This window comes from Wyeomyia smithii, chromosome 1, assembly GCF_029784165.1.
Source record: "Wyeomyia smithii strain HCP4-BCI-WySm-NY-G18 chromosome 1, ASM2978416v1, whole genome shotgun sequence".
Classification (NCBI taxonomy): Eukaryota; Metazoa; Arthropoda; class Insecta; order Diptera; family Culicidae; genus Wyeomyia; species Wyeomyia smithii.
In genome coordinates this window covers 187,909,643-187,935,662 of record NC_073694.1, presented here as the reverse complement: position 1 = coordinate 187,935,662, position 26,020 = coordinate 187,909,643, and the positions used below count along the sequence as shown (strand labels likewise).

General features: G+C 36.9%; 1 protein-coding gene across 3 annotated transcripts in view; it reads right to left on the bottom strand.

Annotated features, from left to right (window-relative positions):
- LOC129733996 (protein roadkill) overlaps window positions 1-26,020 on the bottom strand; it is a 155,973-nt gene that overhangs the window by 85,682 nt on the left and 44,271 nt on the right. The window contains exons 1-2 of one of the 3 annotated variants that reach the window (XM_055695698.1): window positions 11,495-11,703; window positions 9,845-10,458 (exon numbers count right to left, since the gene is read on the bottom strand). The exons of 1 other annotated variant lie outside the window; for it this stretch is intronic. In XM_055695698.1, coding sequence (XP_055551673.1) covers window positions 9,845-9,858 — 14 coding nt within the window. In that variant the 5' untranslated portion in view covers window positions 9,859-10,458; window positions 11,495-11,703. Of the gene's footprint in view, window positions 1-9,844; window positions 11,704-26,020 lie in introns of those variants that run through there. One more of the 3 variants, XM_055695689.1, reaches the window with a different exon arrangement.

Genomic DNA, 26,020 nt, shown 5'->3' with positions numbered 1-26,020 from the left:
CACCATGTGGGATTAAAAAATTGACGCCGGACATGAATACTTGAGTTCTTTCTCGATACCGAAAATATACATATTGCAGAGCATATATTTGTTTTTCGCGAAATTCTGAAACCGGAAGTCGCCATCATGAATTTAAAAATTGTTGCTGGACTTTTATTTCTGGTTTCTAAAGGTCATCCTGGTTCCGGAAATACCAACGTTGGGAGGTTTGTAAACGTTTTCCACAGTTTTATACAGCCTCCCAGAAACCAAATGTCGCCACCTTTGTTTCAGAAAAACATCGGACATCAAATTCCGATCCCTGGACAACGACTTCTGGCCATGGCCGAACGAGGGCATGAAAGCTATCGTGCTCATTCAAAAAGATCCCATGATGCACTAAATGACCTGACTCTCTTATTAATTAAGAACCCCGCCCTCTTTGATAGTTGCCCCTCCATCTTTCCGACATCATGTTCCGGTTTCTGGAAATCAATTTCCGGCCTCCAGATATGACCAATGGCCTGAAAATTGTTGTATTTATCCAAAAAGTTCCCATAATGCATGAAAAACCATGATTTCCTTATCATTAAGGACCACCTCCTCTTTTGGGGGTTGCCCCTCCCTCTTCCCAATATTTCTATGACCACCTCCTTTGCACAAAGAACGCGTATGCCAAGTTTGGTTGAAATCGGTTCGGTTGATCGGTTGAATCACTTCGAAAATCATGTAGGCTATCAAACGTCTTCGGCAGTGGTTTTATTCGGCAGGTTTCTGCATAAGATGGTCGCGAAAAACCTACCGAAGAAAACTACTGACAAAGACGTTCGATACCCTATGTTGTTATTCTTACTGACATAAATGTGGGGTGGGATATTTGGGTTGATTCCACTGGGCGACAAAAGCTAAAAAAATGTTGCTTTCAAAAGATTATAGCTTTTTGACCGTTCCGGTGAATTTTGGAGCCCCTAGAGTATGCAGATTTGCGTCAAAATGCCGTTCAATACCGGGTTCGTCACTTTTACGTTGGCTTTTTCCCGTAAGCCACTTAAATCTCTGTGAAAGTTACCTCTGCTAGGCGCACCAAAATTGACAGGAGCGGTTAAAAAGCTATATTGTTTTTTTTTTTTTTTTTTTGTTCAGTTTGAGCTCTAGAGCAAAACCTGTGTTTACTAGTGTTATGGGCAAAATTTGTTTTTTTGGGAAACTGATATGGAAGATGGTGGGTGCTATGCATGTCACATTGCTTTTAATCTGCAATTTATTAATTCCACTAATTATAATTTATTCCAATGCGTCAACTCCCATACCGCTATTCCTCGTGTTTCATATTACAAAATTTCCGCAAAACCCAGCCATCGAAAACACATCGACTATTCGCACAGGCCGCGGCAAAGTGTCAATAAGCAGTCAAGGACAATTCTAACGCAAACAGGGTCGAATTGACCGTGCGAGCACAATCCGTTCCCCGACTACCACACAGTCAGTCAGAAACAAACCGGCTCAGCCACGAGTATTTATATGAGGCAATTCAAGGAAGTGCCAACGGAATAAGAGAACTAACAGGCAGCGAAGAAAAAAAATACAAACGAATTAGTTCACGTCAGTATACACTACGCGCGGGGAGAAATCGAGTATACTATTGAGGAAGTAATATGAGCTCGGGTAGTGATTACCTTGAGTTTCGTGGCGCTGGCTGATCGGATGCGTATTACAGGTTTTTGATAGGTAACGGAAAATCGATTTATTTATAGATTTTGCTTGGATGTTTAGAATTCTCATTATACATTATACATATTCAAAAAATAAACCTCATTTTAAATTACTAAAAAAATGATAGTTTTTTGGAGCTTTTGTGTATTTTGTTGGCATGAAAACAAGCCTAAATATCATTTGTATTTGAAAAAGGACATATATTTTGCGCAGCACATCTACTCTTCAACTTGAAACCAATTATCGCGAAAAAGATTAAACTAATTCGTCAGTTTGGTGCTGAATTCGATTCTTCGAATGACCAGCTGATGATAAATAATTTCTATACTTATACATTTACCCACACTGAAATGTTAGGGTACAGATAGAGTTACCAAAACGGTGTTGATGACGGGGATGATTATGATGATGGCATACCGACTGTGCGCTGTATGTTTGGTTGGGGTGAGGGTGTATTAGTAATATAGCAAAAGTATGAAAAAGAACAAAAACACTGTCGAAATCTGTAGACGAAAAAATGAGTGCAAAAAATGTACCCAGACGGTCGTTTTGAGGACAGATTGCTGAATATACGCCGAACTTCGAAATGTGCTATGGCGGACGTCTGATGGCGCAGACGAATTGTGGGGAAGCAGTAGAAAAATATGGTATGTGTAGTGCGGTGAACTCTTTGCAATAACAGGTGAACCTAGAGCAGCTGCTGTCTGGGTTGAAAAACATGGCAAAAACTGGTACTATTTATTAACTACAACATGTAATCGTTATCGAACAATATGCGAACTTGGAACGTTTTTAGCACTAAATCTTTTGCATAACCTTCTTGATAAGATAAAAGTTTATTCTATATACAGGGTCGAAGAACGGCTTTGAATCGCCTACACGCCACACATAGGAGTAAATCAAGTAAAAACCTGATCAAAAGTCAAAAAAGCTAAAGTTTATTAACCATGTTCAGCATAGTCTCATTTTGAAGGGTGATGCCTACTGAATGTCTCGACAGCTCATGAGCATCCAGAAGTATTGTAGACCTTTGTTACAGCTGGTTGAAATCGATAAAACTTTAGCTTTCTGTTGTTGCATTCGATGCTTCCGTACCGTTCACTTATTTTCAAAACAATCAAGTGCAACGTAGTGATTGATCATCAAACCAACTTTGGACATCGCGAAGAAGTTTAGATGAATCAATCTGTAAACATAAAAGACTTATAAATAGTCTCGATATTGCCAGGGTACATTCTAATAAACACAAAAATTCTGTAAATGAGATTTTTTATATGTCATATTATATGAAGTAAGTTAAGTATCAATGAGTTTCAATGTAAACAGTCAATTGTAAATCAAAGCCAGTATGTTTCTGGTCAAATTGGTGGTTTTAGATCATCCGAACCAATCCGAACTCATGAGTTACATCATTGTGAAAATCATCGAAAAATTTCAACTTTTCAGCTTCCGGCAGTGTTACTGCCTTAGTTTCAAGAACATACCTCTGTCATGTAACCGATGAGTGTTCTGAGACAATCTCAACAGGTTACTATTGAATTCGGATCCTTTGATTACGAGCACTAGACCAAACTCTAAGAAAAACGGTCAAGTTTTTTTGTCCGAAACAATTCAAATGTTGCAAGTAAAATCTTCGTACACGGACAATGATAATAATACTAATGACTCTTCAGATTCGCCTGAGTGCTCAGATTGATTATTAAACAAAACAGTGTTCACCCTGAACCTCACTGATCTAAAAAAATAGTTATATTCCATTCATAAAGGCTCAGTCATTTATTGTAGAAAAGAAACTACCATTGAATCCGAATGACATCATCAGAAAAGTAACAAACCACTCAAAGGTGAGTTATTCCATGAAACTTTTAGTCACAACTATTTATTATACTTTATTTCCGAACCATGATACGTTTCCAGTCCAAAAATACTTAAAAATAATTTTGATCAGGTTTGATGTTCTAAGTGCTCCACTGTGCGCCACTGTGAATCGACTCATGGTTTACAGTGATTTGACAGATCGTGATATTTCGATAAACTTCGGTTTCCGAACAATCACTTTTAGTAGTGCGCTCGAAGAACCATAGTTCATTTCCGTGAATCGCTTTTGACGATTATTTGTTATAAGCCGGATGTTTATCCGAATAAATTTATCAGCAATCTTGAAGAATATCTAAAAAGTGTGTTAGCTTGAAAAAAGAAAGTAACAAACTAACATTTCAATATGTTTCATATCGCACTATATTTGCTATTATTACCAAATGCAAAATTGCAAGATCGACTCCGTGTCCAGTAATATATATGCTTCCATAACAGTTCATCACTTTTTTCGTAATCAATAAACGAAATCGAAATAATCGATTAATTTTATGACTTTTTGCCCGACCATTCTCACTACACAAGTTTTCAATACTTTGAAGGGTTGATAACGACCAGTAATACCAGATGTTTTTGAAAAATGTCTACAACTGGTCGAAAAACCGGAAAAATTTACTCGAAATCTAAAAAAAATCTATCTGTCATTCGAAAAAATTTCGCTCGCCTAGTCAAAAGTCTACAAAAATCTGCACATCTTTTCAAAAAGTCTGCGCGAATATAAGGAAACTCTGACAAAAATCCGCAAAAACTATGAAGAAACTGCAAGTATCTGCGAATCAATAAAAATCTGCACACGGACTCTAAAAATCTGTGTTTGGCAGACAATTCTGCACATTTGAGATCCCTCGACACCAGCCACGTTCTTGCAATCAGTTGGGACAGGGGAAGGGATGTTAGTGCGACCCTTGCTATTTGGAGACCGTGTTAACCTGTGCATCTCCACAAAGGTTACAGGAAGGAGGTTTTTGTTAGAAGTAAAGGGTTCGTTGGATCAGAATTTACTTTGATAAGTAATGCATAAGTAATCCTACATACAATTCATACCCGGCTCTATTGTGCTGGTTTCGGTTTATTTTCCGTTCGGTCGGCTTATTACAAAACTTGCTGTAAGTTGTAATAATCAGTAGATAATTTTGATAGGAATTTTGATATTTTAACTATTAACAAGACCAAGTTTGGAACACAAGTTGATACAAAAAATTCGTAAGAAAATATCAAGATCTTTTATAATCCTGATATTTTTGATTGATCGGAGTCACGTGGAATGGTATAATGAAACATTGAAGTGATAAGTTTATATTTCGATTCTTCAAACTGAAATTGAACTAAAATTAAACTGAAACTGAACTGAATCTGGAATAAAACTGAACTGAAACCTTACCGAAATTAAACCAAAACTTAACTAAAACAAATCTGAAACTAAACTAAAAACTGAATTGAAACTAAATTGAGACTGAATTAAAACTGAACAGAAACAGAATTGAAACTGAAATGACACTGAACTGAAACCAAAACAGTTAAAACTGAATTGAAACTTAACTAAAACTGTACTGAAATTTTTCTGAAACTGAATTAAAACTTCATTGAATTCAAACTAAAACTATACTAAAACTGAACTGAAACTGAGCTGAAACTGAACTGAAACTTAACTGAAACTGAACTAACACTGAACTGAAATTTAAATATGACTAAATTGAACCAGAAATAAAACTAAACTGAAACTGAACTAACACTGAAATATAACTGAATTAAAACTAAACTGAAACTGACCTAAGACAGAACTAAAACTGGATTCAATCTGAACTGAAAGTGAACTGGAACTAAACTGTTACTGGACTGAAACTGAATTGAAACTAAACTAAAACTAATCTAAAACTGAACTGAAACTAAACATAAATTGAATTGAAACGGAAATAAATTTGGAATCAATTATGTACACAAAATAACACAATTTATAAAAACATAAAAAATCATATTTAGTCATATTTAGTAATTTATTTCCCTAGTTTATCTTATTTTTCTTTATAGAACTACAGAATAACGTCAACAAGTCAGGTTTGTTGAAACTGAAATTCAGTAACAGAAAAGTCAACTGATGAATTCGATAATCCAACTATTTCTCCCTCGCTACAAATCGTCAGCCTTCAAAAATTTAAACAAAGCATTACACAACAACTTAAAGCAATTATTAAGAGGTTGCATACCTTGTTCGTTTTTTTCGGATTTTTAAGGTGTATAGCAGTGTTTTTATTGACTTAAAGTTATAGTTATCTAATATTTCTACTGCCCCTTCATCAGCAGAAACTATTCTCATGTCCATTTCTACCCGCTAAAAGATCAAATTTTCAAATTCTATCGCTAGTCGAATACACTTAAGCGTGCTTCAGATAGTATTGGAACAAAACTAATTGCTTGTATTTCAGATATTTATTATTGAACTCGAGATCTTATCTTACTCAAATTTAGCATTTTCTTCATACTTAAAAAAATTGATTGAATTATTAGTCCCGGTTTCGAAGGGATTCTTAAACTACCAGGTCTTCATCTGATTGATGTTTTTGACAACTTTTTTCTTGGCCTTGAGTCTCCTCTTCATAGAACAGGTAGAAAATCTCAGAAAAAATAAGATTTTTTTCAAATTTGTAGAGTGGTTGAAAATTCTTCGAAGATAATTTATTTGTGGTTTCGAAGTTACCCCGAACATCCTTATTTTACTTTCAACTTAGTATGCGCCGTTCATAATGTAACCTGATGGGCTACACTTCAAACTACGCCATACAACTCATACGCAACACAACCGATACACAGTAATGATTACCGTTTGTTCAGGCCTTCATCTGAACCAACCGTCGTTCAAACACTTCCCTGCATCTTCAAGTGCGACAGGGTAGACGAAGTCAGTTAGTTCACCCTTACTAATGCGACACCTTGCGTTAAAATGACATTTTAGGTTCTAACTTTTTGCTGAAAAAAAGCCGTATTTTCAGTGTTTGTTCATCTGTTTATCGTTTGTGCCTCCTTGGTTTTTCTCTCGACGTTATCGAAATTTGAGAGAGACCACGTGGCCGTGAGTGTATGCAGATCTCAATCTTCAGAGCTTCTGGAATGCAGATGAAAATTTAAGCCTTTTTATCCATTTTATTCAATCGGAACTTGATCCTCGTATAGTTTATATAGTACACGTTTATATTCTTACGTGCTACTCACTTTCTTGTTTGAAATTTCAACATCGTTTAAGGAGACGATTTAGCGTTGAACCAAAATTCGATAAACAAAGCTAGGTTTTTTACTCACGCGAAGAGTTTAGAGGCAATAAGATCATAAACATAATTTCGACTAATCGTTGGAGAAAGCGTGCATAAAACTTTTTCTGGAACGTTTATGGAAATTTTTGACCTAAGATTTGTCCGAAGTTGAACTTGACATAGGTTTTATCGTCCATCAGAAGGCACCAGTCGAACTTGGTCAGCGCCTGGTCGTATAGCTTCCGATCACGGATTTTGGCCACACTATTCTGTTTTATGGTCCGGTTTAGTCGCTTGCTAGCTCCATACGACTTGATTCCTTCCCGGAGTCAAATTCTCCTCACGGTCAAATCCCAGTCCGACAGTTTGGAATTCCTCTTGATGGTCTTCAAAATCTTACCACGCAGTTGCCGGTCGATAGTTCCACTTCGATGATTGGTTTGAGGCTTCCGAATTGTCATCATATTTTGCTTATACCATTGGATAACGCACCATACGGTATTTCTGGAAAATTTCACAATGGATTTTCCAAAAAAACTGTACGCAATTTGTTCCTTTCTTTCGGCTTCTATGTTGATTGTTTACAACATAGGGGTAAACAGGGTAAGACCGCCCAGCGGGATGAGACCGCCCACCGTAGTTTTACTACCAAGTTATATAATAATTGAAACATTTCTTTAACATGTCTATTACAGTATAGTTACATAACATTTTGCACCCCTTTCTTTTTTGATAGTGCGTGAACGGTCACAGAAATAATCAAAAACAACCTTTCAGCCGGCAACCAGTCAATGCGCTATTGTTTTGCGGCTACGGGACTTAAGGTTTTTCTGTCTAAAAATCTATAGTTTTATTCGTGAATATACGTTTAATCGCTTGTCTGAATCTGTCTTCTTTCGGAAATATCGAAGGCCGTGAGCAATCTTGTAATTTTGACTACTTTTTCGGTGGAATATGAACTGGGGGTAAAGTCGCCCACTATACATGGGGTAAAACCGCCACGTATACAACTGCTTGTTGTTTTACTTCAAGACCCAAATGCCTCGACACTACAAAGGAAATATTTTACGACCATTTTCGATTTGGTTGAAGCTTTTCTAGTAATAATATTTTAACGCCAATAATTTTTGAAAAAAGTAAACTTGTGTAAAAATAGTATTAATGAACATAAATAATTTTAGAGCCAGGACGGTTTGTTTGATCGGTATGACGTCTCCGGCAGAGTTGAAAATAGTAGTTTTTTACTTCCGAAAAAAGTATACACTGTAAAAAAATTAAAAAAAAAGATATAAAAATAGAATTATTTTTTTAAATTTATTTCAAAAAAATCATGTTTTTTCCAGCAAAATCTACAAAAGGTAAGCTAAAATTTGATGGTTGTTGGATCCTGGAGTAATAAAATATTAATAGCTCAAATTTTGTGAAGAATTTTTTTGAGGCGGTTTGTTTGATGTATAGAGTGGTTGGTAATTTTGTTCTTCAAAAAATAAAAACATAAAAAAATGAAAATACGAATAAAAAAATTAATAATAATTAATATTACTCTATACATAATAAGTCTTCAAAAAATTCATACAGACAGGTTTATTGAGTTTTTATTTTTAGCAAAGACAGGTTTATTATAAATTGAATATCTTGAAAAACCCCAATTCTGAAAAATCTATTTATTTTGAAGGCCACGAAATGTTACCTAAACATTGATTTGAACTTGGATGACCAAAAACAAAAAAAAGTTAAAACTAAGAAAAAAATTTTTTTCAGATTTTTCACAGTGCATATTTTATTGAAAAAGAAAAAAAAATACCATCTACAACTTTGTCAGAAACACCATACCGATAAAATCAACCGTTTTGGCCCTAAAAATATTTGTTATACTCAAAAAATGGTGGGCGATCTTACCCCGCTGGTGGGCAGGCTTACCCCGCATGAAAAATATCTGCACATTTTCAAAGAATTTTTAAAATTGAAAAAAAAAGCTGGAAAATAAACAAAAATATTTCAGTTCTAATTTTTAAATGCGGGTATTGAATAGAAGAACCTTTTAGCGAAGAAAAAATGAAATTGCAGCCGCAACTTTTTTTTCTATAAACAGAATTGCTTGAGGGGGCGGTCTTACCCCGCTTACCCCTAGTCGTTTTGCGGAATGTCAAAAAACTTAAATGAAGCTACAAAATTCTCGACACCTGGACGCCAAGAACTTCCAAATCCGTCCACCAGAAGCGCCACAATATGAGTAAAAGATTGTTTCAATTCTAAATGAAGTAAGCTTTGAATCGCATTTTCCACTGCTTTCATATGCGGATCCTAGGAATCACGTGTTTCTTCACGTAGATTGTGGATCCAACGCATTTTTTATGAGAATTTTCCAAAGTATTTGATTTTTACGCGGTATGTTTTTATTGATTTCTTATTTATTTCGTTTAGTGTTGAGTATCTTCTAAAATCAAATTGATTTCTGTGAGTTTTGGTGCCACTAGTCGCTTCGGAAACGTGTTAAAAGGCCACATGGTAATTGCTCGCCGGGTTCACCGTAGTCTCTGTAGACTTGACGCATTTACGAAACCGGAAAATTTACGGTAATTTAAACGGTTAAAAAGCTATAATCTGTCATAGGATTATTATCACGTTTCTCTTATTACCGTCCAGAGGGTTAACGATGTCATAGAGAACTAACCTTTTGCGGGAAGATGCGCATGCAAATTAACTAGAACTCCAATCATTAATCCCGATCATAGATTACAAGTAACCTACAGTAGCTTGTGTCTTTCTTCCTTGTCTTTGCTGTGAGTTTAAACAAGTTATACATAATATGCGCAGGAAAATAATGTACGATCTTTTTCCAATTATTCAAAAGCGTAAATGGGTCGAGTGTTGCAGAACCCGGCCAGTATAAGTAGTAACTGAGAAACAAATTACCAAGTCTGTTTTAAAAAGGGACCAAGGCATTGACGTTCATTATATTTAGAGCAACATTACGGTATGCATGCAACTCATATCCTACTCATTCTATGGAAGAACCAACCCACACTTACCTCGCTAGAGCCATCCTGACATGAGACAATCCGCCAGGCAACGCTATGGTATCCACGGTGGCTAATTTGATTGAAACGCGATGCCCGGAAGAAAGTGCAGCGAAAATGTCACGAGAAATGCCACTCCTAGCGTGCTAGGCACACTTGGATTTGCACAGCGTAGCAATTCTGAGCTGTTGTTAATCAACTGGGGAGTTTTGCTTGCAACACTGTAAGCGAAACACAAACAAGATTGTCGTTGCTTTGTTTTCTGTGACTGTGAAAACGTGTTTTATTTTGTAGTTAGACACTGGCGCTTCGGCAGACGTGACTTTTATCCATCAACGTGCCTCTCAAATTAATTTACTCTTGAGTCATTTGCTTGTATGTGCCACTTAAGTGCTCAGCAACGAAGGTTTATTTTCCGATGTGTTTGTACATTTGAGTATTTTTCTTTTGTTTTTACTTATTTTAACCTTTCAATATTTTTCTTGCCAGACAGCGGTGGTTGTGGTTAATTAAATTTCACTTCTACTTTGAATAAACTTTTCTTCGCTTCGTTACACTCTGCCTTCACTTTCATGAATACAATTTCCAAATCTTCTCTCTTTTCTCTTTTCTTGGGTGGTTGCTGACTTGTATCCAAAATGAAAAAAAAAACGAGCTGTATACACCACGTTGCAGCACCAAGGAAAAACCTTTTATGAGGCTTCCGTCCTTCTGCGCTTACTTGACCAACGATGATACGGATCAATCGTAACTGCAATTTCAAATCAATATTATCCTTTCTGCCGTTTTTGGCAGTAGTAACTTTGAGCAACACGTTAAATATACAGACTACTTGTCATTGCTACAGAATAATCCATACGCGAAAACACGTTCACACGCAAACTCGGTTGTCCGAAGGCCCTATCATTGACGCTGACGATTCTGGCACGATAAAGCATAATTCATGGCTGCGTTCAGTTTTCAGACTATATCATAATATTTTTGTTAACATTTCAAGTACATCTGCGTTTATCTTGCACTATACGCGGTTGAACTCAATGCAACAGTATGGAACAATACATGCAATGGTTTGACCAAGAAAATATATATCAATCCATGAACACCGTTCAAGTCTGTGTGTGTATGTATAGGTGTATGTAGTATGCAAACGTACACGTTGGTTCACTAACACTGGTACGCTCTCATGCACATCTGTACACGGCAGCTTGCGAGATTCCAAGGTTCTTCCGTAGTTAATATTTCTATCGTTCTCCCTCACACGCGTGCTGTTGAACTGGTTAACTCGATCGCTTGACATTCACGAACTGTCATTGGCTTGCTGTTTGCAGATGGTAATACTTAGCAAGTCTATCATAACTATTATACTTGGTTCAGAATTATTATCAAATTATGGATTATTTTAGATATTCACCCACACTTTAATGACACAAAGGTATGTCTCGAATCAGCAGCTATAACGATTGTATAAATTCGATGATGATTATCTATCATCAACTAACACTATTTCACTGACACAAGCCTACTTATAGAAGTCAAGGTTATAGCGCACTGCTTTTGTGAATATATGGTTTCAAAAAACCTTGGGACAAATTTATCTGTATCGCCTGCCCGAACGATGCCTCTCAGCCAGGAGATAAAATGAAGAAGAAAAAACTTATTCACCGAAGACTTGTTGTTGGTATTTCATCCGTGAAGGATGCGGTAGCTGAGTACGCTAAAGCGGAATGCGACTACACGAAAGGAACTACTTTTCCCTATAGTGTACTACTTTTGGAAAAGCTTCAATATGAACATCGAGTTCTTCAAGTATTCAACGTGAAACACGATATACCTCCACACCGCACTCGCAACTGTTAGCGACTGACACGGGCAATCTCCGTACGTTCTCATCCGCTCTCATTCACGGACCGCAGTTGTTAGAGCCCGCTCACGCTCTCGGTTTATTTCCTTTTCCAAACTGCTCTCATAAGCAGCGTTGCCAACCGTGCGAGAAAATTGACCAAAGCGGTAAAAAGACAATAGTGTAATGCACCACTGTCGGAATAACTTAGACTATTTTCATAGTACCTACATAGATTTTCATGTCACATTTTCATCAATAATATCGCTTGAAATCATGAACAAATTATGTTATTCGAAACAATCTATCTGTCTAGTTTGATATACATAAAAATGTGCATCAAATCCCACGTATGTTTATTCAAACACATCGTTTTATCTGATCATAGAAAAAAAAACTATCATAATCGGACTAGCTAGTTCATTTCTAATCCATTTGAATTCTAGTATTTTTAGGAAGACAATTTAATTGTTCGAACAAAATTTCTATTTTTAACTACGGCTTTAACAACGGCTTAAGCGAACTGGAAATATGATACAGATTTGGAAAAATATACCACTCTTAAGGAAAAAAGGCACAAGGCACAAACGTAGACTTGACGTGGGACTATGGTGGGTGTAAACATTCAATTCTGCCATACTCATACTATACAACACACATCATACACAAATTAATATCGCCAGTATTCAAATGGCTTCCAAGTCTTGCAATCCCCTTCTAACGGCTTCGGCCATTGGGTCCCCAGTGACGGTCTCGTCCTGTTTCGGGCTGTATTCCAAAAACGATAACTGAGTTGGATTATCACTGGTGGGGTCCCACTAAGATCGAAGGGAAGCCGAACTGTTCGCCTTGGTGGTCGACCAGAGAATGCTGAATGTCCTTTTATAGCGGCCTCCTTTCCATATCGCTTATGCGGGCGATGAATGCGATGCCGATTGGCTGACATTGGCAGGCTGCCAATAAAGAAATGTGTGAAATCATTTCGTCTATGTTTTTGATGTCTGCGTAAGGGAAATAAGCCAAACGTATGGAAAATGCAGGTGGATATTTGAGTAATTCTCACCAAGTAATCAGAAAATGCTAAGGACAATTATCATATTCTACAAATTTTGCATATTTTAGCTATCCAACGGTATATTACCTATTGAAGACGGTACAGTTGTTCGCGAGCAATTAGCATTTGTAAACTTTCATTCCGCCAACCAAAAACGTTACATGTTCACTTCAGTTTTCACAGAATGTACTCCAGTATAGTGAAAAGAGACGTAGACCCACGTCAAAAACATATTCATGAAATGTACCTACGTGAAATCCATCACGTTCTCGGGCATAAGGTAGGTGAGCCAGCTATAGCTATATCGCATGAGCGCAATGCTACCAGTTATGGCAATACTCCATTTAAACTCCACTGGCCATAAGGGGCCATCCACAAACGACGTGGACAGATAACCAGGGCTAGTAGCGGAACTTGGAGTGAATCAATGTGTTTAGGACATAGCATGCGCAATGACTCATTTCGTTGAAATAACTTGAACTAAAATCTGTATTATTATTTCACATTGAAATGGGTATAATTACACATGGTTTTAGTTGTCTGTCAGGTGTATTTGGTTTTATATGTGCGACGTAGCATTTTCGGAAGTCGTGCACGATATTCAAACGTCTAAAATCGGGTAAAGTTATGTGAGATTTCGTTTATAAAACTCAGGATTTCTTTGCAAATTTTTAAAGAGAAAGAAATTTCACGTTTACCTCTACCTTTATTCCAACCATCTTAGTTTAATCTGCCCTAAATCTGTCCTGTGTCTACTATATACGATTTTTACATTTTTGTTACTCACTGTACTGGAGTGTAAGTGTCGAAGGGGTGCCCCCAACTGCTACTGCCTGATCTCGTCGGCTCAGGAGACGGGATGATCACTCGTTTTGACCAGCACGTGTATTCCTGCGAGGGGTCGTCCGGAAGCCTTGGCACGGTCTCGATTCTTCCCGTAGGTTTGACGGTGTAAAACAATCCGCAGCCGTTCACACCACTGATCTAGACTACTGTGTGGAATAGTACGAATCCTTAATATTCGCTGAGGGACTGGCTCAATTGACATACCTTCTAATTCTATGGCGATCACTCCGATGATTTAGAATCGCTGCGTGTTGGTTAAAAGGTGCTGGTTCCTACAATTCATGCTCGGTGCATGGTTAAAATTGAAGTGGCCGAGCTATATTAAATTTTGCCAGTCACCTCTTCCACTGTACTAGATTCGTCGTTTCTTGTTTATTTTCTTAATATAATTTTTTTTTTTCGCTGCAACTGCTGTTGGTAGCCGGCGAGTTTAGGGTAGCAGTCGTATTTTGTATCTATTATGTAGTGTAACATTAGCTTAACTTTTAACTATTATGTGTTTTAACAATTTTATTCATTTTATTTTATTTATTTCAACAACTTTATTTATTTTTTAATTCTACATTTTGTTTTAGTAAGTGTAATATTTTTAGGTTCAGTAAGTCATATTGCCAATACTAGAAGACAGGCTTTGTTTTGCTCATCTTCATCTTTAAGAGAAAGAGTTTTCTTCCCTCTTAACAACTGTGAGCTTACATTCAATGTGCATCACACCATCTGCTGTGGAGAGAGCGCAGAGTAATGGTTTCTCTGACGAAAAAACGCTCCTAATTTGACAGAGAAAAAATCCCAGTGAAACTCTTTTAAATTGCTCATCCGCGCACGCAAGAAAAGTGAAATAGATTGCTCGGCGATCAGCTGAGCATTGCGTTACCACTCTCATCGCTCTGGGGTGCTTCTAAAACAGTATAAAATCAAACTTTCTGCAGAATACGCACCCATGGTGAGTTGTGAATCTTCCTATAGTATTAAATTCAAAAACGGTTGAGATGTGGTTTCAATGTGAACTTAAATGTTTTGATATTTGGCCGAATTCTCTTCTAGTCAAGGAGCAGCTAACGAAAACTACTCCCTCTTAAACTGAGAGAGCAAACAAAATTTAAACCCTAACACGCGATGATTAAGAGTGAAAAGGAACTCTGCGACTGAAATACTCTACGCCTAGATGTGGATAATTTCTCACTCTGTGTGAGAGAAAGCCTAGTTCTCCAAGGGGTTTGGCAGGTAGAGAAGGAAATTTGAGCAAAAATCAAGAGAACGGAAGAAGCCTGCTAGAAGAAGATTATGTATTGTGATTTGAAAACGATTTCATCGGTACAAACCATCGACAGGTACAAGAAGACATCCTTTTTGAAGAATCGTAGAAAATCTGGTCCGCCGAGATATGCAAGAACACAGCAAGACATTGAAGTTTAAGGAGAACGTATCCGACGAAAACTTGCCACCGACCTGAATCTATTGGATCTATCACAATATTTTTGTAACTGGTTTGGATGCAAAGCCTACAAGAAGCGAAAGTTCATGGTGTTTCCAATTCTTTCGATACAGTGAAAATGATTTTTTCACGGCATGCTGATCACGACTTCATTTTTTTCTAATGAATAACTATTTCTCGCGTAATTTTGCAAAAGCACCTGAGTAGCATTGAGAAGCTCTTTGTTTACTTTCTCTTTGAATAATAATTAAGTTAATTTTACATTTTTCATGATACTCTTGACATAGTGATCTAGGCCATATTATAATTCGTTTCCAATTTATGACAAAATATCATTGAAAACTTTCATAATAACGCTGTAAATAACCCAACAGAGCGGGAGAGGAGAGAATTTCTCATTGTTACTCAGGTCCTTTTGAAAAGGCTCGCGAGATTTGGCCAGCAGCAGCGAAGTCGAAGTTTGCTGATTATAAGATGACCAACTTCGAGTTAACTTAGCGTGGAGTTTTTTCAAAACATCTACTTTTAATAAAAATTATCAGAAGTTAAATGTGTAATATTTACATATCATTATGGAATTTTGAAATTGTATCCGAATACGGATAATTGAAAGCAAACCCAACGAATTGCGATCCAAAACACGACCTCGTATTTTTTTAATCCTCTTCAATCAAAAGGAATAGTCAATTTAAGACAAGGAAATTACATTAGTAACGTAATTTCAAGAACAACACTAATTAGAGACGCGGGCGGTTTATAGAATAAACTTTTACATTCCTTTGCAGCTCTTAGACAATTCGTTTTTATCTATTCTGCACTGTACACACTTTTTTTTCTTAAATTCCGTTTTGCTTTATTACTAGTTCGTACCATTCTGTTTCTGATATTAATTTGTTTTTATCTTCCCTAATCGTGTCATGTTTTCGCAGGTCGTCCTCTCTTTTTCTCCGTACTCGATTAAATGCAATTCAAACTCAAGAAACTCAATAAAATGATTTTAAGGGGGTGTAGACGAGAAAAATTCATAAATTTTATAATTCTACAACTTCACCGAAGACCTAAATTTGATATCTTGCAACTAGATGTTGTTGCTTTTATTTTGACTAAATGCCCCCCGCAATAACGTTCTCAACGAATATCTTATTATTATTATTAGATATTAGAAGACTTCTTTGAAGACACCTATATGCTAAAACGTCGAAAAAGACTTTTGTCCGTCTTTTTTCCAGTTTGGTCCCACTGTGTATCGTTGATCTTTCTAACTAATTTTCATATGATTCAATTGTTTTAAGGTTTTCTACATTTATTGTTTGTTAGTAGTTGTTTAGGATTTCATGGTATTTCTTTTGAGTTTGTTCTTTTTTTTTTTATTCTCGTTTATTTCGTCGGTCTAGTTCCGCCACTGTTGTGGCCAATCACCGACGCCCAGGGAGGCGACTCCACACCCAGGACCCTAACTCACGACCCGTTTATTAACGGACCGGCGCCAACGGCTTTACTTCCTCATGCGATGGAAGGCGTGATCCCAGAGATTTTTCGCCTCAGAAAATTTCCCGGTGTCGGCTAGGATTGAATCTAGACCAGTTGGGTTGGTTGTGAGTGGATCACGCCACCTCACAACCATCGACACCTATGTCGGCGGTGGGATTCGAACCCAGGCGTCGAGCGTGGTTGACGGAGACGTTACCAACCACACTAGGCCCCCGCTCTGAGTTTGTTCTTGTTACAATGTATTACGCTGCAGTTTCATTCGATTTTTGTTACGCTTGTCACATTTAGAACTAGTTCGAAGTTAAATGCTAGCAATTATACTGGGAGAGCCGAAAAGTGACCCATAATAGTGGGAATGCATATATTTTTGTGAATTTTGATTAAATAAGTTGTGTAAGAACGGAAATATATCTTCAACATCGAACTTCAATGTATTCATCACAAGTTATTAAACTACCGAAGGTTAATTCTTATATGTTCGATTTTTTATCTTTAATTTAAAATCACAATTAAGTAGGGTAATGTATCATGATCCGACCAATTTAGACTATTTTCAAGGTACATCGCTTTTCATGTCACATTTTAACCATTAATATTACATGTAATCATAAATAATATATATTTATCGGAAATGTCTATTCGTCTAGTTTACAAAAATAACAATTTATAGCAAATCTGACATAAATTCATTTGAATATATCGTTTTTCCTGACCATAGAATTTGTATCATGATCGGACCAGGGTGAAGCATGATCGGACCATAAAATGTATCATAATCGGACCAGTGTGCTTCTGAGACTTCAAGCGATTTTCTGCTTCGCGTGCTGGGCTTTACATGCACGGTGTTTGGTTTGGGCTTGATAAATTAGATATTTTTCGTGATTCTAAAACTATTTTCAAACATTTTTCATATTATTGCGAAAACGTAATGAATTATATTTGAGCTTCCAATACGGCAAATTTGCTTATGGCAATTAGAGGGTGTTTTTTCGGTTTTAGTTTCGTTTTACCGATAGCTCACTCCACCAGCACAATTTTGGGGAACGATGTATGACCAACTTGTAGTCCCCAAGTAGTACTACAAATTTCCGAATATTGCAATGCTCTAACTTTTATGCCTGAAGTGCAATATTCAGCCAATGGTACTTGTTACGGGAGTTACCTCACGGTGAAATATATTTCACTCTCACGCTTACTTCATTTTTTGAGACCTATTTCCGATTTCATCTAAAGCGAAGTGACAAAAATTAGCTGCATGAAGTGAGATTGACAGTGAAGTGAAAATGAGAATGTGACAAGTGAAATGAGTTTCCCAGCACAAAAATATCCCAAAAAGCACAAAAAGTCCCAGAAAGTCGAGTTTTCCGATTATTTTTTTTTTTTCGGGAAAACGCACAGTTTTACGCAAGTCTAAGATATTTGGTATCAACAAAATTTTTCATATCACTAATTGCATGAAGTGTGCCTTTCGTCATCAGTCGAAAAAGTGAGACTCAAAGCGGTCAATTTGAGACACTACTTCCTTAAGTTCGATTGAGTTGAAATTTTTTATGAGGACATTTTTCGGAGAGACGAAACTTTTAAGCCCTATCGCTAAACGAAATTCGAAGATTAGTTTTTTGCTATACGTTTCCTTTGCCGCAGCTCAAAAATTAGTTAGTCTCAAAGAGAGTCTTGTTACTGAAAAATAAATTCGATATACATATTATCATTAGATCACAAATTAATCCATTTTTAAGCCTTTCACACCTTCGTAAAATCATTTTACCGTTCAAAATAATCGTGAAAAAATTCCACGCAAAACGTCACATAAAAATTTTCATATATTTCAATTTATCACTCTCTCGTAAACTGTTCGAAAATTCGCGGGAAAAAGTGCTTCCTAAATAAGGATGACACTGAGTTATATTATCCATATATTTATATTTGTTTTATTTGAAGCATAGTGGACTATTTATAGTGAAGTTTTAAATAATTTTGCTTTAGTTTGCGAACCTTACTTCGCTTTTGAGAGGTTTTATTCTATAAAAAATAAGCTTCATCATATTTATTCTGTTCCAATGAATTAAACGTGAAATCCTTCATTGGGTATATCAAGCATAAGCATAGTGAAGCAGTGATGTCTCAGAAGTAAGTTGGTCCGATCATGGTTCAATGTTGGTCCGATCATGATACAAAACAGGCTTTCGCGTTTCACCAATAATTCAAGCTTTAAAGCAAATATTTCATATAAAAAGTGTTCCTACATTTAATTTAAATGTTACAGAAGCAGATTACTGAAAAATATACTGCAATCTTTAAATATTCGATTCTAAAATCACTGCTTGAAAACAAGACTTGGTAACAATTGTAAGGGCAAATTCTGCTCGAAAATGGACCATTTTTTAAAACTTTTTTTAATAATAGTAATACTTAAGTAATCTGAATGAAACCTTCTGAACATCGTCAGAAGAAGTTTTTTGATGATGCGGGTACATATTTGATACAGTTTTTTATTCAATAGTTCAGAAATCTCGCATATAAAAAAATGGTCCGATCATGGTACATTTTCTGACTGGTCCGATCATGATACAACACCCTATAGCACACTACATACTCTTCGGTAAACAATGAAATATGGATGAACATTTTATATAACCTCAAAACACTCTATAGGGTAGGATTTTTAAGACCTGAAATGATTCAGAATTTACATTATTTTACACCAAATAAATCGAATCTCAAAAAAGATTCAAAATCATTAAGAAAACACCTTTACATTTCCTTTAAAACTGGCAACACTGGCTCTCCCAATTGCCAGGGAGAAACTGGCATAGAAAAGTATGTATACAAAAGATTAGGGCACACCCATACTCACAGCAAAACAATATGCTTGCTCTTGGTTTCATGTTATTGACAACGCGGCCCCGTCCTATTCTGTACCCTTTCCTGTCCTGTGCTCGAAACTAGCAGGGGGAATTAAGCTGGACTCGATGCTGCTGCTTAACACTATGTGGGCACTGTTGGGTGGTAGTCATACGGTAATGAGTCCTTTTCTAGTACTTTAGTTCGGTATGCTACCTTCACTTTGTTGCACAGCTTATGTATGTGTTCTTTGCTCAGCAACAAAAAAACGACATTTCTAGAGTGCTCTCTCCTCAATTTCGTTGGCATGGGGCTGACTTGGTGGGTGGAGAACAAAGTATAGTACTTTTAATTCGTATAGTATGATCCCTCGGGTTTTAAGTTCACATGTTTACCAATACGAATAAAATTGTTACCGAAGGTGTTTTGTTTCGTGTCGAAAAAAAAAATTAAACATGTTTAACAGTTGAAAGTTGTTATAAAATTTTGGTTTCGAAAAAAGAATTAAAATTTTCGAACTGGAGCATTCGATTATTTTTTATAATTCTTTTCCAACATGATCCACTAACGTGCGGTTGCAATTTGATCAGTTCATACACACATATTTAAAGGAGAAATGTGAGGGAATTTCGCAGGTTAACACCATAGAAAAACTCCCTATGTTCGGCAAACCGTGCGAGACACAGCATAGACAGCAAATTTCATTTGTGTTTGTTGGTTTCTCTTTCTGAAATCAAGCGCGCATCGAGAGATTTATTAATCTGACAAGCGCATTTGAAGAGAGAAAACACCTATACTATCCACGGAAAGCAATGGCTAACAAAGTTGATTATCCGCACGAGAAAACGCACATAATACTCGCGCCGTGTGAAAGTGTGGAATGGCAAACATTGCGATAAAAAGCGATCATTAGCCCTACTCCTATACACATCGAAACTATGTGATTGATCTCAACAATCTAGCTTTAACACACTACAAAAACCCAGGCTCACTAATCGCGCAAGCGTTCTCAAGGTTATCAGGAAATTGGATCATGTATAATTCAACACTCCCACCATCTCCTCACGATACGACCACCGTCACGAGTCACTTGTGGATGAATTAACTATAAAACGCTATTGACCGCTTAATGCTCAAATCTAGGCCATGAACCGATTTGACCTTATTCTTACATTTAGCCGCTGTTTCTCTGCTTCTCGATCTACTTTCGGCTCCGCGCTGCACCTGGGGTATGACACACAAATTGGCTATTGTATAGCGCGCTTTTGTCGTATGTTTGTTCCGCATTTGTAGTGTGTATAGCGTTTATGAAAATCTGCTGTATCCGCAGAGGCGCCTTCATCATTCAATAGTTCAAGCCGCGGAAAACGACCTACCTTCGGTTGTTTTTTGTTGCCTAATTATTTATAACCCAGTTAGCGCTTGGTCAGATTGATTTAAGACAAACTATGGGTCGTAAAATAGGAATACTAAAACCCTTGTTTGTTACTGTCACAATTGTGTATTCTAAAGATGAATGTATATTATACATTATAATTTATTTGACAGATTTGTTGACATTTTTAAAGGGTTTTCGAATTACAATTGAGATGAGAGTTTCGCATTTATCGAGTGAAAAAAATCTCTTAAGATGAAAGGTATACCTACTTCATGGTAAATATGTTTTTTTAAATATATTTGCATAAACTTTATTGAAATTATAATCTTTATATGATTGAATGCAGAAAAGTATGTTGATGAAAAATCAAATTCAAAGCTGATCGTGTTATTAGATCTATGGAGCATTGAAAGAAAAAAAAATCACACCCAGGTTTTTAGCATTGAATTATTTTGACTATTATAAAACTGTTGGTTGTGTAAAAATGCTGTTTTCGAAACTACTCAAGCAAAACTTTTTGTTCTGTTGTGTTGGTTCTCCAGTTGAGGGGCCGTTCCTAAATCACGTAGTCATATATTGATCAATTATTATAAATTGGGATTGAGAAGCATTAAACTAGAACTGCCAAATCTTGTTTTACATGCATCACAACTCACAACAACAGTGCCGACGCTCACCTCTCACATAAATTTATGTCATTTGTTGTTGGAAAACAACAGTCATCGAACATTACTATCGCTATGGATGTTCATCAGAAACTACCAGGAGACCTTTTCCACTGGCAGCGACAAGGGCGGCCACCGCAAGCAAGCGATATAGGGTCTCAAGGTGTGATGCTTCTTGACCCACTTTAAAAAAATAAAAATTGGTTTCATGGGCGGTTTTCTTCAGTTCTCGATGCTCGCTTTCTGTTTCTTGCTTTTACTTGGTCGAAAAAACTTTAGTTCGTCAGGTAGTCTACTGCTCTCGAAGGAGGACGCGAAAACGAGCCTCCGCCTTAAATGTGCATCACAGAGCGTCGTCGCATACAACAGGCAGGCGGCTTACAGTGTGGCAGATCCCATTTCCGATATGAAACATGTCCGAGCCAAGCAGGCAGAAAGAGTTTCGAGCCAGCAGCGTATTGAAAAATTGAAAACAGTAATTGCAAGCGTAATAATCATAGGTTAGTTGTGAGGACCCCAGGGACCAATCCGATCCGGTTTTTTTTTGTATGTGTGAAATTTTTCATAGTAAAGAAATTACTTAGCAAATTATTGATCATCATAATTCAAAAAGGATGGACTTCCAGTTGAATTTTGTCATTTGCTAGCTAGTATTTGAATTTTTTTTTACAAAATTGAAATAAATTTGCAAATTTGACAAAAAGTTTACCATGACTCTAAAACAAACCCCGCCTAACCCTGTGACCTTGAGCACTAGAGGATTGAACGTGTAGGAAAAAGAGATTGTAATTAAAAAAGTATCCATCCTCGAATGTGCACTCACAAAAAATGCTTAAAAAACTAATCCATTAACAATAGGATTTAGGAAAAAACTGAGACGCTCTACGTTCAGCATTCAAAACTGTTCTCTTTACGATTATTCCGGATTCTTCAGAGGGTGAAGGGTTTATTTTGACTAAGTCTTCTACTCAATAAAAACTTTTTTTGTTTGTTTTGGACTTTTTGGTTCCCAACTCACGTTAACTCAAAAATCCTCGTAAAAACCCGTGGGGATTCGGTAAAAACCGCGGAAAAACGCGTGAAAAACCTGACTGTAGATAAGAGTAACGTTAATATTTGTTTGAAATTGTGACATGTTTGAGAGGTACGCGTTGCCTCATGTAAACAACAGCCCCATGTAAATTTTCTATGGTTTTTATTTTCATTTTGGAGGTATTGAGTCTATTTTATACATACTCGCTCTTTAAGAATTGTCATTAAAAAAACCTAAACTAATACTAGGAGTGTGATCTGGTCTTTCTCATGTTCAAACCTATTTGTAAAAATAGGGTAGCACAATTGACTCAACGGTATATTGAGCTGCAGCATACTCGTCTAAAACATATTGTTTATCCATGTTAGCTTCCATCATGTTCAAAAATGTTTTATTATAGGTATTAATGTCTATCTCACAGCTTCGTTTATGAAAAATTGTTAACTTCTTCACAGAGCATCTTAGTGCAGTCAGGTAGGCGTTTGTATCCATTTCATACTCCATTAACAGTTTTATTTTCTCCAAATTTTCTTTGCGGCAATTGTTTTTCTTTCTGATTCTAATGGTTGAAAAATCATTGTTTCGAGCATGACAAATTTAGAAAAATCGAACCTGCATAAATGCTTATAGCGCTTACCTTTAGTACAAGTGGCAGTATGCTCATGTCTTAAGTATTTGCAATAAGGATTTTTATCATCAAATTCACGTGTTACAGACTTATCTATGAATTCTGCGAGTTTGTCAAAGCTTGCTGGGTTTCCAGTGTCGATTTTTAGTACATCCTCAGCCCAGAAAAGAATAAGATCATAAGGAGATCCTCGTTGCTGGCATTTTCGCCTTCAAAAAATATCTGTTAACGGATATCCATCTAAAATATCTTTAACATATAGTTTTGTTAGTACTAGTCATATAAAAGAATAGACTTTTGTTAGTTTTTCTATTTGAGACATAATAGTTACAGTAAAGGTCCGATTATAATCATTATAACACTAATTTCATAAAAATCCGTTAGAAAATCGAGTGAGATTAAAAAGTTGCACATACAGAAAATGCTCAGCTCGTCGAACCGAGTCGAGTGTTATGTGACATTTGGCCCTCCAGACCACTTGAATACCTTCGGTTTTGCCAGTGATTGCTATACCTTTCTAGGAGAAAGGTAAAAAAGTTTGTTCAACACAACCTCAATTTTTTCCGTTGTCTGGGTGTACTACGTCCCAATCAATAGCATCCTAGGTTTTCATTCATACGTAGCCCTTCCTCGAAATCATTATCAACGAAGTTTAAAGTGAATTCACTTTTTACATAAAATATCAATTGAATCGATATAATGATATTCCATATAATTGTATCATCTTGGCATCTCTACGACTGCGACGGAAAGTAAGGGTTGTGTCACCGTGGTAAATGATGATTGTATCAAGGCATCAACCATAAATTACGAAATATTGAATAAATGTTTATTTGAAGAGCTTGATTGTCTCTATGTTAATCAAGAACAACAGCTTCAACAGCGCACCGTAGTCCCGAACTCCATTCCCGATATAGGACTGTTAAGCTGAAAGCGGCAACGCGGTTGTCGTCGTACGATAGGGACTACGCGGGTCAACTGCAATCAACAAACTCATATTATTTCATAGTGAAGACTTGTGCCCGTAACGAACGTAAAAAAACAAATATTTGGTTTCAATTACGAAAAAAACGGTAAAGTGGAACGATCGTCTTACGATTTGAATAACGAACATGAAAAAAAGGGCCTAGCGTGGTTGGTAACGTCTCCGTCAACCACGCTCGACGCCTGGGTTCGAATCCCACCGCCGACATAGGTGTCGATGGTGGTGAGGTGGCGTGATCCACTCACAACCAACCCAACTGGTCTAGATTCAATCCTAGCCGACACCGGGAGATTTTCTGAGGCGAAAAATCTCTGGGATCACGCCTTCCATCGCATGAGGAAGTAAAGCCGTTGGCGCCGGTCCGTTAATAAACGGGTCGTGAGTTAGGGTTCCTGGGTGTGGAATCGCCTCCCTGGGCGTCGGTGATTGGCCACAACAGTGGCGGAGCTAGACCGACGGAAAATAAGCGAGAATAAAAAAAAATCGTAAACACGAAAAATTATTTTTTTAAAAACAACAGAAATTTTTACCATTCGAAGATTTAACATATTGTAATGTTAACATTTATTAAACATTTTTCATCTTATTGGGGATAGTAATGTATGAGAAAATCGGAAAAATCATTTAATGTTCCTAATACTTCCAGTTTTTTTACGTCGATTATGTTGAACCAACTTCTCTTGCTTCTTTGAAAATAAAGACCTAGATTTTTGAAGTTTAGAAAAATATGGAAAATCTCTGTAACTTCGGACTCAGCAGGTGGTTTCACATAAAAAATTAATATGTGTTAATTTTTCATGTGTAATATTGTTTGAGATCACAGTTAGATAGTGTTACCAATCCGTTGCAGTAATGTGACAACCTGTTATACTGATCAGCTTATCTACAATTCTGAATCGAAACGAATGAGCAAAAACCGCGATTTACCTCACTCAAGTTATAATTGCACTAGCATATTCATTGTTGGATTGGGTATGGCGTCTAGCCGGCCGCATACGATTAACCGACGTATGTGTATATAAAAAGCTCGCAAGCCTTGCGCTTGTTTTATTTGCTTCCTTGATCTGAAAAGGCGATACGCAAACCAGCGTCAGCTCGGCTCAATCAGCTACAGCGGCAGCGTCATCGTCGTCGTCACCCGGCACCTCGGTGTCTCTTTAAACGTAACTTTTCGCTCCGCCCATTGCATAGAAAGCAAGTATAATCCGAATCCGACTACATAGTAAAGCACAAGGCACCAAACCAACATAAACACTGCACAAATGGCAACACGCGCTCAGTACTATACTCATTGTGTAGATTAACCTTTTCGCTAAAGGCTGTCATGGCAATCCAACAACAGACAGTAGTAGGTATGCAAGCAAGCAATTGCCACAACTGCCACCACCATGCAGTAAAATGCTAGCCGAACACTCGGGTTGCCCTATTAACCAAACGCCCCCTCAGCTCAAGCTGCTAGTATTACTGACCTCATGATCAATTTGCCTCAATATCAAAGCATAATCGAGCTATCAAATGCCGCCGCAAGTTGCAACTAATTAGCCCTAGTCTGATGGAGCGATGTTAGTAAGTGAACGGAATAAAAAAACACACACACCAGAAGGAGGTGGTGCGAACATGTTACAACAAGGAAGCTTAATCGAAGCGTAAGATTGTAATGTAAACAAACAAATTATACTAATTCTAAATGCGTGCGGTTGAAGCAAACCATGGTGGTTGAAAGATGACAGATTATAAAAAAATTGCTGAGCACATAGTAACTATTTGAAACATAAATAACATAAGGTAGCCACCTCGTGCTCAGAACTATATTGGCAATGTCAGAAAACCTTAATCCATCTTGTTTTAACTGTTATTTAATTGAATTCGTTTTTTTTTTCTTATAGAAAAACTAACTGAAACGCGGCTAATGTATTCTCGTTAGTATTGATTTTCGAACCATGAAAATGAGAGAGCACTGTTTTGCTAATATAATCTTTGAGACTTAAT